Below are 20,129 nucleotides of genomic sequence, written 5' to 3' on the forward strand. Positions count from 1 at the left end.
GGTTTACATTTTAATTCTATTTTATTTTAAAAATCCTATTCAGAGAAAATAAAATATAGATACAGGAAACAATAAGGAAAGCACATTTATAAACACTGTTTCAGGCAAAATAAAGAACTTGGACTGGCCTAGCGTGGTGGCTCACGCCTGTAATCCCAGCACTTTGGGAGGCTGAGGCAGGCAGATCGTCTGAGGTCAGGAGTTTGAGACCAGCCTGGCCAACATGGCAAAACCCCCTCTCTACTAAAAAATATAAAAATTAGCTAAGAGTGGTGGCAGGTGCCTGTAATCCCAGCCAGTCGGGAGGCTGAGGCAGGAGAATCGCTTGAGCCTGAGAGGTTGCAGTGAGCTGAGATTGCACCACTGCACTCCAGGCTGGGCGACAGAGCAAGACTGTATCTCAAAAAAAAAAAAAAAAGAACTTGGACCTTACAATTAAGATGGAGTGTAGCCACAACTACATTTCAGTATAATAGCAATAATAATGTTAATAAATGCTATAATTACTTCTATTAACATGACTTTTGCTGCGGTTATTGCTGCTTCTGCTGTTGTTGGCAATGCTACTACCTAACATTGTCGGCACGTGTACCATGTTTCAGGCATATATATTATTTCAAGTTATTCTTAACACTTCACTGAGGTTGCACCATTTTATGTATGAAGGAAATGAAGCAGAGACAGGTTAACGAACTCATCCAAAGTCACACATATAGTAAATAGTGGAGGCCCTTTGCACAACTAACAGCCTAGCTTTCGCAGGCTGGCATTTTCTAACTCTCAACACTTGGCTTATACCTACTTCTTCATCTTGAATTACCTTCTCCTTCTTGCTTCCTCTCTCTCTTTGTACCCTTTGACCTACACTTCTGCTTTTCCCCACCCACCATCCCAGCTTCTGGTAACATTCTACCTTCTTTCTTTTTTCTTTTTCTTTTTTTTTTATGTTTTTGAGACAGTCTCCATGTGCTGCCCAGGCTGGAGTGCAGTAGTGGTGCTATCTCGGCTCACTGCAACCTCTGCCTCCCCCAGGTTCAAGTGATTCTTCTGTCTCAGCCTCCTGAGTAGCTGGGATTACAGGTGCCCGCCACAACACCTGGCTAATTTTTGTATTTTCAGTAGAGATGGGGTTTCACTATGGTGCCCAGGCTGGTCTACAACTCCTGACCTCATGTGATCCGCCTGCCTCAGTCTCCCAAGGTTCTGGGATTACAGGCATGAGCCACCGCAACTGACCACGAACATTCTACTTTCTACTTCTATGATTTCAAATTTAGATTTCACATGTAAGTAACTCACAACTTATTCATGTGATTTGATGTTCTAGAATCCATCACCCTGCTTCCCTTTTCTACAGGCCTTGTGACTCCTTCTTTCCCACTGTACTTGGTTCTCTGCTTTAACTGACTGGAACATCCCTAAATCTACTGAAGTGATCCCCAATTCCCATGTCTCTATGTTTCCCACTTGCAATGACTCTGCCCCATTCCACTGACCATGGGAGCCCTGTTCCTGCCAACGTCATAACTCTAGCTACCTCTAATCCTGTGAGCTGCACTTAGATCCAGTGTCTCCCCTGACCCCCCCCTTTTTTTTGGTTTCATAAAACAATTTGTTAATAGATGATATTTTCATTTTGAATTACTTGTACCATGATGATTAGTAGATCAGTAAATAAATTTGATAATGGGCCGGGCACGGTGGCTCACGCTTGTTATCTCAGCATTTTGAGAGGCTGAGGTGGGTGGATCATGAGGTCAGGAGTTTGAGACCAGCCTGACCAACATGGTGAAACCCTGTCTCTACTAAAAATACAAAAATTAGCCAGGCGTGGTGGCGTGCGCCTGTAATCCCAGCTACTCAGGAGGCTGAGGCAGGAGAATCACTTGAACCCGGGAGGCAGAGGTTGCAGTGAGCCGAGATTGCACCACTACTGCACTCCAGCCTGGGAAACAGAGTGAGACTCCGTTTCAAAATAAATAAATCTGATAATCGTACAAACTTAGAACTAGAAAGACTGGTCTAATTTTTTTACAGAGTGAGGATTTTGAACGCAGGTGTCTCCCCTTCTTGATGATCTCATCCCTCCTGACTCCTGAGGTCTCCTGCCTCAGTGCCACCCAACCCACTGACACTAATCCTCTCCAATCCTAACCCCACCTTGATGGCAGCACTATTCTCTCCACTTCTATCACAGAAATCCCCATCTCTACATAGTCGTCTTTGCTTTATCCCAATTTACCTTTTTCCCATCTTTTGTGTGATTTCTTGAGAATGGCCTCTGAATCTCATTTAATAACCATGCAGCTTAAAATCCCGAGGAATTTATCAAAGACTTTTGAAATTTTTTACACACTAATTTTGGTTTGAAAGTCAAGGTTGATACCTTGTTAAAGGATGTTAAAAATGTTTAATTCACATATAATATTTGTACATGTTTATGCAGTACAGAGTGAGATTTTTAAAAACTTTTATTTAGCCTCAGGGTTACATGCGCATTTGTTATATAGGTAAACTCGTGTCATGAGGGTTTGTTGTACAGATTATTTCATCACCCAGGTACTAAGCCTGGGTGATGACAACTGCAGGCTGGCATTCTCTAACTCTCAACATTTGGCTTATGCCTGCTTCTTCCTCTTTCTGGTCCTCTCTCTCCTCCCACCCTCCACTCTCAGGTAGATTCCAGTGTCTGTTGTTCCCCTCTTTGAGTCCATGAGTTCTCATCATTTAGCTCCCACTTATAAGTGAGAACATGCAGTATTTATTTTTCTGTTCCTGCATTAGTTTGCTAAGGACAATGGTCTCCAGCTCCATCTATGTTCCTGCAAAAGGCATAATCTTGTTATTTTATGGCTGCATGGTATCCCATGGTGTATGTGCAGGGTGAGATTTTGATACATGTATATAACGTGTAATGATTAGATCAGGGTAATTAGCATATCTATGACCTTAAACATTTATCATTTACGTTAAGATCATTAAAATCTTTTCTTCTCACTTTTTGAAAATATACAATGAATTATTGTTAACTATAATCACCCTCCAGAACTATAGAACCCTAGAACTTATTCCTCCTATCTAGCTGTAATTTTGTATTCTTTAACCAACCTCTCCCTATCCCTTTTACAGCCTTTCCCTTCCCAGCCTCTAGTAACCACTATTCTGTTTACTTCTATGAGAGCAACTCTTTTAGTACTGACCTATGAGTGAGAACGTGCGTTATCTTTTTTTTTTTTCTTTTGAGGTCGAGTCTTGCTCTGTCACCCAGGCTGGATTACAATGGCATGATCTCTGTTCACTGCAACATCTGCCTCCCTGGTTCAAACAATTCTCTTGCCTCAGCCTCCCAAGTGGCTAGAATTACAGGCGCCTGCCACCACGCCTGTCTAATTGTTTTTGTATTTTTAGTAGAGACAAGGTTCCACCACGTTGGCCAGGGTGGTCTCAAACTCCTGATCTCAGGCGATCCACCTGCCTCGGCCTCCCAAAATGTCAGGATTACAGGCGTGAGCCACCGCAGCCAGCCAAATATGGTTATTTGTCTTTCTGTGCTTGGCTTATTTCACATTAGAGACTTTTATGAATTCATCAAACAACCATAAAAAGCATTCTGAAAACGGTAATTGAACAGTGAGCAGTTTGTGGGCGGCAAGCCACCCAGATGAGGCAAGAGACCGAGGGCACGAGCTGTTCCAGTATAATATATAAAATATATTATACTGTATTATAGTATAATATATATTATATATTATAATATATATAAAATAAGAATAGTTATACTAGATATAGATCTTAGATATGATTATATATGAATATCATTAATCATTAGTTTGTAGTAATTATTATTTATTCCAATATTATAATAATCTTCGCTCTACAATCATAACCTAGGAAAAACCAGGCCATACAGGGATAGGAGCTGAGGGGACATAGTGAGAAGTGACCAGAAGAGTGCGAGCCTTCTGTTATGCCCAGACAGGGCCACCAGAGGGCTCCTTGGTCTAGCGGTAATGCCAGCGTCTGGGAAGACTCCCGTTGCCAAGCGGACCGTGGTCTAGCGGTAGCATCAGTGTCAAGGAAAAACACCTGCTACTGAGCAGACTGGGAAAGGGAGTCTCCCTTTCCCCGGGGGAGTTTAGAGAAGACTCTACTGCTCCACCTCTTGTGGAGGGCCTGACATGAGTCAGGCCCGCCTGCAGTTATCTGGAGGCCTAACTGTCTCCCTGTGATGCTGTGCTTCAGTGGTCATGCTCCTAGTCCGCTTTCATGTTCCATCCTGTACACCTGGCTCTGCCTTTTAGATAACAGTAGCAAAATTAGTGGAAGTACTAAAAGTCTCTGATATGCAGAAATAATGGCGTCAGCTCTCTCTCTCCCTCTGTCTCTCTGCCTTGGCTGCCAGGCAGGGAAGGGCCCCCTGTCCAGTGGACACATGACCCACGTGACCTTACCTATCATTGGAGATGACTCACAGTCTTTACCATGCCCCTTTTGCTTTGTATCCAATAAATAACAGCGCAGCCAGACATTCAGGGCCACTACCGGTCTCCACGTCTTGGTGGTAGTGGTCCCCTGGGCCCAGCTGTCTTTTCTTTTACCTCTTTGTCTTGTGTCTTTATTTCTATGCTCTCTTGTCTCCGCGCACGGGGAGAAACCCACCAACCCTGTGGGGGTGGACCCTACACAGTTTTTAAGGATACAGTGATGTGAGAGACAGGCACCATGTGGGGCAGGGGTTCTGCTTCTATCACATTTCCATTTTATTGTTTTAGGAGATCCTTCCAACTCTCACTAACATTATTTTCCAGAAAACAAAAGAAAAACTATACTCTCTAAGAACATGTTTCCTTTGTAATTTTTCTGTCCTCAAACTTTTTCTGGAGAGATGAGTCATTTGACCTGACATTAAGAATATGCTTGAAGCCCTTTGAGAGGACAAAGGAGATAGAGTCAGCATTCCTATCTCCATGCTCTGAAGATCCAAGTCACTTGGTTACTGCTCTCTGGGCTGTCTATTTTCATTGTTTATGGAAGATAGAATACACCTGTAAATGGAAGCCAACGGGTGCGTTTATGTCCAACATGAAGAAATTGTCTTCTTTGCACCAGGATTCCTTTAGATCATCAGCTTTGAGAACCTAGCATAAGGTGTAGGTTTGCAGAAGGGTGATTTCCTTCCCTTCTCAGGCCCTGGTTGGATTTACAGTGTTCTTCATTTTTATTCTAATTATGAATTTATGGCTCAAATGGTGTGAAGAGTCACATATATGCCCAATTTGGAGGAAAGCATTCATTACACTTTTATGTATAAAAATAAATTCCTTATTGAAATATTAGAACCCAATTAAGTGTATTAGGAGATTTGAAAAAATGTATACTTTTTTTTTTTTTTTTTAACACAGAGTCTTGCTCTGTCGCCCAGGCTGGAGTGCAGTGGCTTGTTCTCAGCTCACTGCAAACTCTGCCTCCCAGGTTCAAGCCATTCTCCTGCTTCAGGCTCCCAAGTAGCTAGGATTACAGGTGCCTGCCACCATGCTTGGCTAAGTTTTGTATTTTTAGTAGAGATGGAGTTTCGCCATGTTGGCCAGGCTGGTCCCAAACTCCTGACATCAGGTGATCTGCCTGCTGTGTTTCCCAAAGTGCTGGGATTACAGGCATGAGCCACCGTGCCCGGCATTAAAACTGTATACTTTTTGATATTTTTCTTTAAGTAATCAGTTTAAAATAATCAATGAATCATTTTAAAATAACCAATCTAATTGAAACTTGTCCACAGACTTCATTAAAATGGTACATTTTATCTGGCCATCATAAATTTTTTTCCAAAAGCCAATTCTCAGACTTGTACATAACACCAAGCTTTGAATAACAAAGCTTTGTGACTGTTTTTTTTTCTTAGCATGCGCCTGGAATTGCCAATATACTGGGGAAGAACAGGGTGAAAGTTAAGTGAGAAAAACAGTTATTTGATTTCTACTTCCCATATTTGCTTGATAATTTTTCCTGAATTGATGATGTCCCTATCTTGGTCAAGTCTCTGATTTATTCTTTCCTAGAACAGAATATGCCCAAATATTGCTATGCTTGGGACTCATGAATGTTTTTACACTTAAAGATTAATAACTTTTCCTTAAAACTTTAGAGGGTGAAAAAAATCCACTTAAACATTGAAAAGTCTGGCCGGGTGCAGTGGCTCATGCCTGTAATCCCAGCACTTTGGGAGGCTGAGGTGGGTGGATCACTTGAGGTCAGGACCAGCCTGGCCAACATAGTGAAACCCTGTCTCTACTAAGAATACAAAAAAATTAGACAGGAGTGATGGTGTGTGCCTGTAGTTCCAGCTACTCAGGAGGCTGAGGCAGGAGAATCACCTGAACCTGGGAGGTGGACGTTGCAGTGAGCCAGTTTATAACTTTCAGTCAAGACATGTATATTGGTTGAAATACTGATACAGTTATTCTATAGAAATGTGTTGCAGCCTGAAATGATTTTGATTTTTCTCTGTTAAAATGACTTTCTCTGATACTTAAATATTTTAAAATAAAAAAGCAATATCTAGAATAATAGTTTAAAATTTGAAATAGGTTTCTAAAATGAATGTTATTTGATTTCATCATATATTAACAGATTTTAGTAAGTTGTTTTTATTATTATTATTATTATTATTTTTGAGACGGAGTCTTGCTCTGTCACCCAGGCTAGAGTGCAGTGGCGCAATCTCGGCTCACTGCAAGCTCCACCTCCCAGGTTCACGCCATTCTCCTGCCTCAGCCTGCCGAGTAGCTGGGACTACAGGTGCGTGCCACCACGCCCGGCTAATTTTTTGTATGTTTAGTAGAGACGGGGTTTCACTGCGTTAGCCAGGATGGTCTTGATCTCCTGACCTCGTGATCCACCCGCCTCGGCCTCCCAAAGTGCTAGGATTACAGGTGTGAGCCACCGTGCCCGGCCTTAGTAAGTTGTTTTTAAACTAGAGGAATTGAGGCAGAGAGAAATGATGTCATTTTACTGGAAATTTTCATCTCTTAATGTGTTAATTGATTGATTTTTACACATTTCATTTTAAACATAGAAATGATGAAGGTTCTAATTGTAATGAGTAGTTGTTTTTGGATTGTTCAGGTACACTGCCTCTTTTCTTCAGACACTGGGGCTCTTTTGTGGTCACTGAGTATTATTGTTTTTTCAAGTCTTCAAGCACGTCTTGCTTTGTGATTTTGGCCCATGCATTAGGGATTTTACCTTTACCTGCAAATTTTTTCTGATATTTTTCTTCTAGATTTGATCTGAAGTGAGAGACAAACCATTTCCCGTATAGCTGGATGGCTATATGCTCCACGTGGCATAATCCCCTCCTGCTTGTCGATAGTTCTTACGTGGGAAATTCCTGCCATCCCTCAAAACCAACAAACAATCACTTGCAACCAAACTAGTACAGCAATCAATGACAAAATCATCTGTTCCATACCATTCCTCCCCATTGACAGCCTGAGGACAGTGGAAGGGAACACTAAGGTCTCCTCCATGTGTAGGAATTGTGTTTGTACAAATTGCTCCACAGCTGGGACACTGTTTCCAGCAGCCACAGAGATGTTCAGAGAGCATTTTCTCAATTTTAGAAACCATTGCTTCTATAGGCTTACTTGAATAATTCTGTTCTATTTTCTTCATTGTGAGATCCAAAGCTGCACTCATGGCTTCTTTAAGAAATTCAGTATGTTTTATCTCCTGGTGTTCAATGCTTATCAAGTCCCTTCATGGAAAGATCAAGTTGCACCCCAGGCAATCACAGAATAAATCCAACCACCCAGAAGCAGTGCTGCTTTTATCTTTAGCTACTGATGCGGATTCATGGATGGTAGAGAGGATGGTATTCTTGATATCAATTAAGCTTTTTTCAAAAAAAGTTTTCATTTTTTCACCTCCATTGTCTGAACAATATCTTTTAATATGATTTTTGATGTAACTCCTAAAAAACGATTCTGAATTATGAAGGTATTCCCAGTAATTATCAAAGTTTTCTTCTTCTGTCAGAGAGAAGAGAATGTGTTTCTCCAGGTTAGTCCCGTTTCCATTGAATGCAGGGCAGGTAGCTCGCATGTCGCCCGCAATTTTAATGTTCATGTCCTCCCATATAGTAGTGGAGACTGCAGGAGTGAGCTTATACCACAGAACATCAACAAATGTTTTGATGGAGGTTGCTCCTTGACAGGAGATCTTAAAACTCGTGAAGAAATCATCTTTCTTACTTTCTAGATAGTTTACAGGATCATTTGCTCTCTTGAATGCCCTGTGCATTTCCTTAAAATTCTCTCTTGCTCTTTGAAATAAACACACACATAAATCAATGATAAATATATTTTTAAATGTGTATCTTTTCTGAGTAGATGCAGATTTCACTTCCTCTTCTATTGTCTTTAGAATCTCATGGAAATAATTTGGATTGTAACCACACTGTTGCTTGCACATGTTGTTAATAATTTTATTAAATCTTGAAACAATGTAGTCAGTAGTCATATTAATGAACTCTTTCTCAAAGACTGTTAATGTCATTGGGATACGGTTATATTTCTTATTCACTTTGATATGTTTATCATAATTGATTTGAAACTCCTCTGCAGAATTTCTTGTCAGTATGCCCACGACATTCGTCTTGTTTTTGAAATACTCCCAAAGGATGTTTTCAGAATCCAAATCAATGTCAGGCTCTGTGACTTGTGGGAGAGTTGTGGATACATCACAGACCCAGTTTTTCCAAAGTTGATTGAATTTCTCATGTAACTCTTCCTCACTCAATTCTTTGCCCTTTACAGTTAAAGCCCACTTCCGGCTTTTTTCCAATAATTCTTTTTCATAATCTGTCTTTTTCTTATTCAGCCTTTCTTGACTTTTGTTTTTAAAACTAATGAGTTCATTGGCTTGTCTTTTGCTATCTGAAATAAGTTTTTCTTTAAGGACTATTAGCTTATTTTCAAAGTTTGCTTTCCATTGAATCAGTATCTTGCTATATGGGTCTTCATTAAAATATTTTCAAGTTCTTGCTTGACAACTTCATATTTTTCTGTAACTAGAACCCCAAATGTGCTTGCTTCAAGTGTCTGGATTTTTCCATTCTGAATCTGGTTGATCAGCTGGTTCTGCAAGCCCAGCATGTGACTCCTCAGCTCCCAGGTCCAGTGGCTATACATGGTTTCCAGTTTGTTCATGGCCATGACTTCTTGGGTGTTCCTGAAACTGAAAATAAAGTTCTCATTCATCAGGCCTCTCCACAAATCTTGAACTCGGGATTTTACATCTGATATCTTCATGATATTTCCCCTGGATTCCTGTGTGGAAGTCATAAGAATTCTACTTTTCAGTTGCTGTACATTGTGGCTGTAGTGAGGATTGGGAGGGGCCCTTGGGGGTTTGCCATCCCAGAGGTGAGCAAAGTAGTAGACGTGAGTATTGACATCAAACCTAACGACATCACTGAAGCAGGTTACATCTAAGCACTGTTCTTGTTCAGGAGCTATTGCTGCCATTTCATCTAGTTTCTGCTTAGCCGTCTTGGTCCATCCATAGTTTGGTCTGTAGCTGTAGCTTCCCCCACATACTGATGGACAAAGATGCAACTTAGAAAGATTTGTACTTGTTTCATTCTCAGAAAGGCTTGGAAAACTATTTGTAGGATATCTTGCATCTCTGATGGATTCTTCCCAAAAATACTGATCAGAGTCAAGTTTGCAAGTCCAATGACAAAGGTTGCCAACTCATTGTCCCTATCCTGGGATTTGTTGCTGTGTTCTGGTGCCTGAAGTCCTTCTGTGTCCACAGTATGCACAAAGTCAAAGCCAAGTTCCTCCATGAATGTCTCCTCCACCTTGAGGAGCTGCATGTAGGCCCCTTGGGTACATTTGCCTGCACTAACAGTGAACTGAAGCCCTAAAAGGGCATTCAGCAGGGTGGATTTCCCTGAGCTCTGCAAGCCAAGGATAGAAAGAACAAATAGCCATTTGTCTCCAAGTTTCTCAGACTTTGTCAAAAATAGCTGCCACCCATGTTAGAGGCACACATGCTGCATCCCCATCCATCAGCTCAATGGAAACACCAGATATCATCAGGTCTGCAGCAATTTGGGGAAGCGAGAAAAAAACCTTTTTTGTGGAGGAAGCTTCTTCCAGAGCTTCATAAATCTGACCAACTTCTCTGAGAAGTTGCTCAATTCCCAAAGTACTGTCACTAATCTCTGGAAATGGCTTCTATCTCACTTTGCAGGCATATCAAGGAGTTACTATTAGGTGCCTTTCGCTTTACTGTTTGAACCAGTGACCACCAATATTTTTGCTTCTCATGCAGTTCTTCCAAGTGTCCTGCAGTCAGGTTGTCCAAAAATACACTCAGCCACTGCAAGAAGTACAGTTTGGTGTGAATTTCTGAATGCTCTTGGAGAAACTGAAGGACAGATTGCATTAAATCATTGAGAGGAAGGGCTCTGGCCAACTGTTCATGCCGTATTATTTGTTTATCTGTCTCAATCTCACTCTTGTGTTGTTAAATGCTCTGATTTCCCTTTTCTCTAAGATGATAGAGTTCTTTGTCCTTCTTACACCAATGGTGCCACAGTTGTCCCTGAAGGGGTAGTAATTTTTCCTTAATCTGAGATAATTTCATTTCCCCCAGGAAGGCCATTAGAGCCTGTGCCTTTTATTTGGCTTCCTTGCAGTCTCTCTGGTCTTCATCAATAAGAAATCCTTGCTGGTGAGCAATCTGGGAACAGTCCTCCAAGCTGAGAGCAGTATCTGAGAGTTCTAGCAAATGTCTGATTGTAGTTGTGAGTTCCTCTGTTAATTCTGCCTCATTTCTATTCTTGATACCCATTCTCATTCTTTGGCCAGAAATATTGGTCATAGTTGCTTCTTTGTCATTGAGCAAGCAGATCAATGGCCTCGATGACTGCCACAAGTTACGGACAATTTTTCGGTTTTCTTCATTGTCATCGGAGGCTGACATGAGGACCACAATGACAGTAGACACCTCCTTCAGGAAGCTGAGCTGCTGCTCATGTTCTTTTGCATCTCCATGAAGATTGAAGGTCATACAGTTGTCAAATCTGCCCTCATCTTCCCCTCCTGGACAGAACAAATAGATTTCTACCACACCCCCCATCAAGAGGCAATCTTTCCTGCTTCCTCTGCAGTGTCAGTGAAAAAACACATCATGTTTCTGTTTACTGAGAAGACAGTTCATAATCTGAGATTTAGAAGCAGAGAGGCCATTTCCAACTCTTACGAAGGACACAATTGAGGTAGAGACACAACACATCTGCTGATTCTTATAATGGTTCTTCCCTTTTGGTGATTTCCTTGCTTCCTGCCAACTTCTTGTAATTTGACGGAGAGAACAGAGAGAGAATTCAATCTGAGAAGTACAGGGATTAGGCACCAAAAGGGGGAGGGCAAACTGACAAGTGGAAAGTTTGGCCAAAATATATTGTCTGGCAAAATTATCTGCACAGTGAAAAATTGTCATCTGAATATCCATTGGGTGAATGTGGGGGCTAGGATTAGTGGATGAAGATTTAGTGGGACTATCACTGTCTTCAAAAAAGTTTCCATATGGATCAAAAGCCGCATCTTCCTGATCTGAAGAATTTGGATGTACTTGGTGTTCTGTGTTTCTATCATCTTTGAAGACTAGGTATCTAAGCTCATAATCCATCATCAGTAGTTTCTGCAGGAAATAGAAGGGAAGCTCCTGTTCAGAGCTGGGCTGGGTGTTGTACACAGAAGTCTTATAGGTCAGATGGAAATTAGCTTTGCTCAATTTTTTGGAGTAGTAATGTTCTAGATCTAGACGCTGGAGTAAGTCTACGAAGGCTCCATTTTTATGTCATCTCCCATTTGTTATTTTCATTGTCATGTGGTTCATGGGGCTGTTTCTTTCCATAGAAGAAACTTTGCTTGCTCACCTCTTCCATTTGCAAAGAAGAGATGGTGACTTCTTCATAATCCCCATTAATGAGCAATCTCAAGTCTTTCTCTAGGTTTTCCCAATCGTGATCTGCTCCAGGTTTGGTGAGGACATGTGCAACTTCTCTGGACAATGATTGTCCCATGTGATGTCTCATTAATGACATGTATTGTGTTTTCTCTTCTGAAGAAATAGCTGTGTCTCCAGCTGTGGCTGTCAGATCTGTGAGAACCAGGAATGCCTGAGCCCTATAGCTGCAAATATTCTTAAGCTCCTGGTATTTATTTTGGGCGGATTGCATTTCATCCAGTAGGAAGCTTAAATCAGCACACCCCAAGAGACCCTGAAAAGTATTGTTTATTACATGATATCCTGCAGCAGCTGCAATGGAAAGTAGCAAGAGTTGTGTGTCTGTCTGCTGTTTTTTGGAGATAATTCAAGAAGCAGCTGAGAGCCAAGCTGACCTCATAAGTGGTGAGCTTCCATCACTGTTTCTGGGGACTCAGATTTGACCTTTACTTCCATGAGGTCATTCTGGGTTTGTTTTAAGATCTCGATTAATTGAGAAAATTGGGAAATATTCACCTGCTCTTGCTCTGAATCTGACTGGAAGATCCACTGCATGATGACGTGAGCCTGAGGAAAGTTTGTCACTCTGTAGATGTGAGGATCCAGAAGGCTGCGCAAATGAGATTTAATACATTTAGTTTTATAAATAGAAGACTTTTTGCAAAAGTTGACGGTGTTTGCTAGAAAATTCTGCAGACTCCAATCTGTGAGACAAATATTAATCCAAGTGTCATAACTTTTTAGTTTTTGACTCCACATTTTCATGAAATTTATCAGTTTTTTAAGTTGCTCTTCAGGATCAGATACCTCCCAAGATTTTACATCCTCTAGAAAAACCCTGGCCTCCTTCCCAGCACTCAGTAACTCTTCCCCATCCTGGATCTGGGCAGTGATGCTAGTCAGAGCAGTGTAGCTGTCTTTCAGGAAGTTAGCCACCTGAAGAGGATCCTTAAAATTGCTTCTGTGGCTGGAGAGGATAATGTCCCAAACTGGCACCAACTGAAGGCCGCAGTCAGTGACACACCAGGTTTGATTGCTGGCAATGAGGCCAGCTTTCCACTGGACAAGGCCATCTGCTTCTGGTGGGCCACCTGTTTGGGCCACAGATAATTGGACCTTGGTTTGGAGGTTTTGGGAAGTTTTGGTCTGAATGGCTGTCTTCGAATGAGAGTCTGAAACATTCACACCTGCAGCAACTTTCACTCCAAAGCCACTGTAGCTGTCCCTTATGAAAATGTCCAGGGCCTCTGCAGACTGCTGCCTCACTTCTGCCAACTGCTCCATGCAATAACCCTCTGAAATGGCTTTCCACCAGTAGATTCCTCCCAGGTGCAGAGGGCCTTGGTTAACACGAGAGCCAAACCTGTGGAAGAAGTTTACAATCCTGTGCCTCTGCAAGGAGAATCTGTCTGGGTTTGTTGTCTGACTCAGAAGGTCTTCAATGCATTTCAATTCCTGGACAGCAGGCTTGGATAACTGGAGCTGATCAGTGGGAAAGTGGCAGGAGGCCAGGGGGATGTAGCTATACTTGGTTGAGCAGAAATAAGAATGCTCAGAACTTGATTGTTGGGGGTTTCCTTGGATTCTGAATGTTCGCTGTGATCCAAACCAGCTTCTAGACTAAACCCCCAATTTCCGTCCTTGGCTGAAGTAGTTAAACTAAAGCCCAGCTTCTCTACCATCTAGGTAAACATGAGTTCAGCCTGAGGAGATGTGAATTCCTTTGTTTTCATTTATGTTCCTTGCTGAGTACTCGAAAGTAAGAACTCGTTGGGGACACTGAGCAACTCCTCTTTCTTCTCTGTCAGGCCCCTTTGGTGGCTGGCTTTGTAAATTCCCTGGAGGGCGGGCCCTCCAGATGCCCATCTCACCACATCTCTATCTGGAAGGTTTTGCCTGTGGCACACTGTTCACTCCATGAGGTTGAGTTGTCTCTGCAGGTTTTCCATGACTTCCCTTAGAGGCTCTTCAGGGGATGGCCAGTACTCTTCAGGGATGTCCATCACTTGCCTCAGCTCTGCTTCTCTTGTCCTCACTGCCTCTTCCTGTCTCTGCTTCCCTTCTGTCAGCAAGTCCCTCAGTTCCTGCAGTGCCTGTTCTGCCTGCTTCTGCTTTCTCTTTGCCCTCTCCACCTGAGACTCCTGTAATGCTGAAAGACTTTTTGAGTGTGACAGGTTAAGCAGCTTCTCCAGGGCTCTTTTCTCCCATGGATGTTGTGTCTGAGATTTCAGGTTCTTGAGGTTGTTTTTGCCTAGGTGTTGTAAGGCCTGGGCACAGGTCACACCCAGGTGTTTCTGCAGCTTGGGTAACCAGTACTCAACATCCAGGCCCACTTCTCTCATCATCTTTTGGAGGTCTTGCCTCCTTTTGCCCCTGAGCAGGGGGTCATCAGGGGTGTGCTCTCCTGTGGCCATGGCTGCATAAAAATCAGACACTCAGTTAGCTGACTGTTCTGACCTTAGGAAGTGTCAGCCACATGGCCAAAAGTGTAAGTATACTAGTATGCAAGTCTACAAGTCCTTCTCATTCCTCATTTAATTGTTTTAACAAAATTTTTTTTAACACTCCTTTTTGTGTGCAAGCCATCATTGTGGATATTTTCAATGTGGATTGCCTTTGTGGTTTGCAGGGTGGGTTGCAACTTACTAGACTTATTTTAACAATTCCTTTTGCATAGAATCAATTGCATGCAAAACATTAAGATGAGAGATGGAGTTTGAAAATATGTTTGAGTTTGAAAATATGTTTGAGTTTGGTAGCTTGTTTTTTTTTTTTAAAGAGTGATGGAACCAACAGATTATCTTTTCTTTACTAGTTTCTGTGAAATCTGTGTTGCCTGGTTTCCTTCCTGTCTCTGTGTCACTTCTTCCTAGGGCATTTCATGATATTTATTTGCTTTCCTGCCCTTTTAAATGTTCTACTAACCTGGTTTATGCTTGTCACTCCCTTCTTACTCTTAATTTTCCCTAGTTAATATCATCTTTCTGTTACATTAATAGCTGTCTCTCTGTTGATGCCACCTTCATCTGTGTCTTTAGACCCAAATGCTCCCCTGTATTTAATATTTTATTAATGTTATGTTTTTCCCCTCACTACCTTAAGTATATATCCTTGACCAGCAGATAAGATGAGATTTTACATGTTTCAATTTCATACTTTATTCAATTTCCCTTCCTCCTGTAATTCTTGTCCTATTGAATGGCACCACCTTACTTCCAGGCCAATGGGCGTCTTGTTCATCCTTCTTCTTCTTAACATGAATTTAGTACATAATATCTTCTCCATTTGTCCACTTAAACCTCTATTTAATTTCACTTCTTTGTGACAGCCTATCCGTTCTCCCTTAGATGTTGCCTTCATCATGTCTGTCGGATTGCTGCAATAGTCATTCTGTCTTCTACGGTTTGAAGGTTTGTCCTCTCCAAAGCTTATGTTGAAGTTTAATTGCCATCATAATAGTATTAAGAGGCAGGAGAGGTGATTAGTACTGAGAGGTGATTAGGCCATGGGGGCTATGCCATCATGGGTGGGGTTAATGCTGTTACGAAAGGTTGAATTTTGTCCCCTTTTGCCTCTTGTGCTTCTGCTGTGTGATGACAAAGCAAGAAGGTCCTTGCAAGATGTGGACACCTTGACCTTGGACTTCCCAGCCTCCAGAACTTTGAGCCATAAATTTGTTTATTATTAGTTACCACGTCTCAAATGCTCTGCTATAGCAACACAAAACAGAGTAAAACACCATCTTGCAGTCATTTTTGTCTTGTGTATTTCTTCTTCCTCAATGTCTCATTAATTTAAATCTGCACGTTAATTAATGGTAAACTCAGCAGCTCAAACCAATCTTTCCAATGAAAGACATTTGAAATAAGTAGAGAAATGTATAAGACAATTTTTTAAAGCCTTAAGTAATTTACCTGGTAAAAATATCTGACAGAAGAGATAAATAATCTGAAGCAATAATGAATGAAAAAATTCCATTATAAATTAAAGGCAAAGTTTAAGACTTTTGCAAACACTAAGTAAAAAAATTAAAGTAAAATAAAATAACTTTACAGTCAGATGCATCAGAATAAAACTGCAGAAACAACAAGAACAACAAAACAACAAATACATGTAGAAAATACAACTACAACTAGAAAAAGAGTTTACCTTTAAAAACCTAACAGAGAGCTGATGTCTCAACAGCTATAGTGGAAGCCAAAAGGGAGTAGAATGGAATATTCATTTCACTGAAAGAAAATATCAAACAAAAATTTTATGTATAGTGAGATATTCTTAAAGAATGATCGTGGAAAAGGCACATTTACAACAAAAATTAAAGACTTACAATTGCAAGATTATAGCATAGGGGCAAGCTGGCTTTACTGTCCCCACTCAGAAAACCAAAAACAAATATATAGCACTGAAATTTTTACCATCAATAACCCATAGCTCAAGTATGAGGATAAGGCAGTTCCCAGGACCACACAGAAGCAGAAAAACTCTGAGCAGATGGTATGAGAATCAAATTTCCACATCTGTAATGACCCTACACATTATTCTGTTTGGTACTAAGAACATAGAGAATCTCCCCCAACACCCAGCTCAAAATTTCTACACTGGAAAAGGTGAAATTGAGGCAGTCAGTCAGCTTTCCCACTTTCTTGAGTTCCCTGTAAGTTGACCTGTCTTTGCCTTAACCCACAGGAAGCATCATGACTACCTAAAGGGAAAGATATCCCTGAGGACAAGCAAAGACAAAGGGAGGAAGTGAGAATATCATCCACATCCCAGGGAATTCTGCTCTGTAACTTGGCCAAAGGAGATGCCAAATCAGAGTGGCTGTTTAGCAGCAGCACATTGTAGGAGTGGCTGTTTAGCAGCAGCACATTGAAGGCTAGCTGATGGTCCCCCGGGCATGAACCATTAGCTAGCCTTCCCACATTGCTGCCGTAATCCTTTTGAGACCTCCCCCATTCAGGACAGGCAGCGCTATAATCATTTACCACAGCCAAGGTGAACTTAGGCTTAAGGCACCACCTAGACTTAAAAAGGAGGCAGCAATCTAGTGGTAAATATTCACTAAATAAATATATTAAATAAAAACCAGAACAAGCCAAAGAAAGAAAACTGGAATAAATAACTTCTCCTTCAATGCAAAGGCATTGATACATGCCCACAAGAAACAACAATAATCAGGGAACCATTACCTCCTCAGAAAGACTAAGCAAAAATCCAATGACTGACTCTAATGAGATAGTGATCTGTGAATTCTCTGCCCAAGAGAAACTCAATTATCTCTAAGGTAAAGCAGTTCAGAAGCATGTCAGAAAGTGTAACAAAGAGATTGAAACAATAATTTAAAAAACCAAACAGAAATATTGGAACTGAGACACACGTTTGCTGAAGGAAAGAACCCTTTAGAGGCTCTCAACACCAGAATGAACTAAGCAGATGAAGGAATCAGTGAGCTCAAAGACTGGCTATTTGAAAGTAGATAGTCTGATGAGAAAAAATAATGAAAAGGAACAAAGACTGCCTACAAGATATAGAAAATTACCTCAAGGGACCAAATGTAAAAATGGTTGCTGTTCAAGAGGGAGCTGAGCAAGAGTAAGAGAGTAAGTGGTAGAGGGCTTATTTAAAAAAACCCAAAAAACAAAAACAGGATGGGCATGGTGGCTCACACCTGGTAATCCCAGCAATTTGGGAGGCTGAGGTGGGTAGACTGCTTGAGCCCAGGAGTTTTAAGCCAGCCTGGGCAGCATGGCCAGGCCCTGTTTCTACAGAAAAATTCAAAAATTAGCTGAGCGTGGTGGTATGTGCCTGTGGTCTCAGCTACTTGGGAAGCTGAGGTGGGAGGATCTCTTGAGCCTGGGAGATGGAGGTTGCAGTGAACATGATCATGCCACTGTACTGTAGCCTGGGTGACAGAGTGAGACCCTGCCTCAAAATAAATAAATATATAAAGATATATAAAAATATAAATATATATATAAATATAAAGAGAAAACTTTCTGAAACTTGAGAAAGATATACGCATCTTGGTACAGGAAGGTCTGAGAACATCAAACATTCAATCCATATAAGACTACCCCAAGGCATATGACTTTGAAAAGGTCAAAGACAAAGAAAGGATTGTAAAAGCAGAAAAAAAAAGCAAAAGCAAATAACATATGAAGAAAGTCCAATTCATCTGGCAACAGAGTTCTTGTTGGATGCCATATAGGTCAGGAGGGAATGGAGTGACATTTTCAAAATGCCCAAAGACAGAAAACTGCCACCCAGGAATTCTAAATCCAGCAAAAATACTCTTTAAATATGAAGGAGAGATAAAGTCTTTCCTAGACAAACAAAATCTGGGCGAATTCACCACCGCCAGACCTATCTTGCAGGTAATACTTAAGGGAGTTCTTCAATCTGAAAGAAAAATCACTGATGTGGAAAGATAAACTTTTCAAGATATAAAATTCACTGGAAAAATTAAGTAAATGGACAAACCAAGAATACTCCATTACTATAATTGTAGTGTGCAATTCACTTAACATGCTAGTATGAAGCCCAAAAGACAAATCTATCAAAATAATAGATCCTGAATCAAAGACCAGGGGAAAAATATAGGTATAGCAACCTATTAAAAGATAGATGATATTAAAATATGTAAATTGAGACAACCAAAAGTCAAAATATGGGGACATGGAGTTAAAATGTAGAATTTGTTATTTTTTTGGTTTGTTTATATTCTTTTATATGTAGTCTAAGATAAGTTGTCATCTTTTAAAAATAATTTTTTATATTTATAAGATGTTTTCTGTAAGCCTCATGTTAACCACAGCACAACAGGCTATAATAAGTTCACTAAAAATAAAAAGAAACAAATTAAAACATACTACCAGAGAAAATTACTAACAACAAAAGAAGACAGTAAGAAAGTAAAAAAGAAAGAGAGGACTCTCAAAATAAATGAAAACAAGCAACACAATGGCAGTAGTAAATTATCAAGATTATTTATCAAAATTAACACTGAATGTAAATAATCCTAGTTCTCCAGTTAATAGGTATTGATTGGGTGAATTTATAAATAAGCAAGACCCAACTATATGCTGGCTTCAATATACTCACTTCACTTATAAAGTCACACACAGACTAATAGTAAAGGAGGGGAAAATACATTCCATACAACTGGAAAACAGAAAAGGGCAAGAGTAGCTATACTTATGTCAGCTAAAATAGACTTCAAATGAAAGACTATAATAAAAGATAAAGTCACTATATGATGATAAAATGGTCAATTCAACAAGAAAATTGTATTAATCCTTTTTGCATTGCTACACAGTAATACCTGAGGCTGAGTAATTTATAAAGAAGACAAGTTTATTTGGGCTCATGGTTTTGCAGACTGTACAAGAAGCATATCGCAACATTTGCTTCTGGTGAGGGCTCAGGAAGCTTCCATCATGGCAGAATCTGAATGGGGAGCAGGCATGTCACATAGTGAGAGGGACAGCAGGAGTGAGATGCCAGGCTCTTTTAAACAACCAGCTCTTGCATGAACTACTAGAGTGAGAACTCACTCATTACACTGAGGAGGACACCAAAACATTCATGAAGGATCTTCTCCCATGAACTAAACATTCCTCACTATGCCCACCTCCAACACTTGGGATCACATTTCAACATGAGATTTGGAGGGGACAAACATTTAAACTATATCAGAGATACAATTATAAACCTATATGTACCTAACACTGAAGCTCCTTAGTATATAAAGCAAACATTAATAGATCTAAAGGGAGAGATAGACTGCAATATAATAATAGTGGGGGTCTTCAACACCCTACTCTCAGTAATGGACAGATCATCCAGACAGAAAATCAGCAAAGAAAAAGCAGAGTTAACCTACACATTAGATCTAATAGACCTAAAGGACATTTACAGAACACTTCACCAAACTTCCGCAGAATGTATATTCCTCTCATTAGCACGTGGAATATTCTCTAGGACAGACCATAAGCAATGCCACAAAACCAATTTCAACAAATTCAAAGAAATCAAGATCATATTAAGTGTATTTTCTGACCACAATGAATAAAACTGGAAATCAATAAGAGGAACCTTGGAAACTATAC

General features: G+C 40.6%; 1 protein-coding gene across 1 annotated transcript; it reads right to left on the reverse strand.

The window, feature by feature from the left end:
- Positions 1 to 6,996: 6,996 nt before the first annotated feature.
- On the reverse strand, positions 6,997 to 16,030 carry LOC100587324 (interferon-induced very large GTPase 1-like). Its single transcript, XM_030829735.1, is given in 10 exon segments — positions 6,997 to 7,329; positions 7,332 to 9,032; positions 9,035 to 9,541; positions 9,544 to 10,016; positions 10,018 to 10,230; positions 10,232 to 11,868; positions 11,870 to 12,371; positions 12,373 to 12,429; positions 12,431 to 13,590; positions 13,593 to 16,030. Coding segments are annotated over 10 exon segments (7,248 nt in total). The 5' UTR covers positions 14,436 to 16,030; the 3' UTR covers positions 6,997 to 7,174.
- Positions 16,031 to 20,129: the final 4,099 nt, after the last annotated feature.

This window comes from Nomascus leucogenys, chromosome 15 (assembly GCF_006542625.1).
Source record: "Nomascus leucogenys isolate Asia chromosome 15, Asia_NLE_v1, whole genome shotgun sequence".
Classification (NCBI taxonomy): Eukaryota; Metazoa; Chordata; class Mammalia; order Primates; family Hylobatidae; genus Nomascus; species Nomascus leucogenys.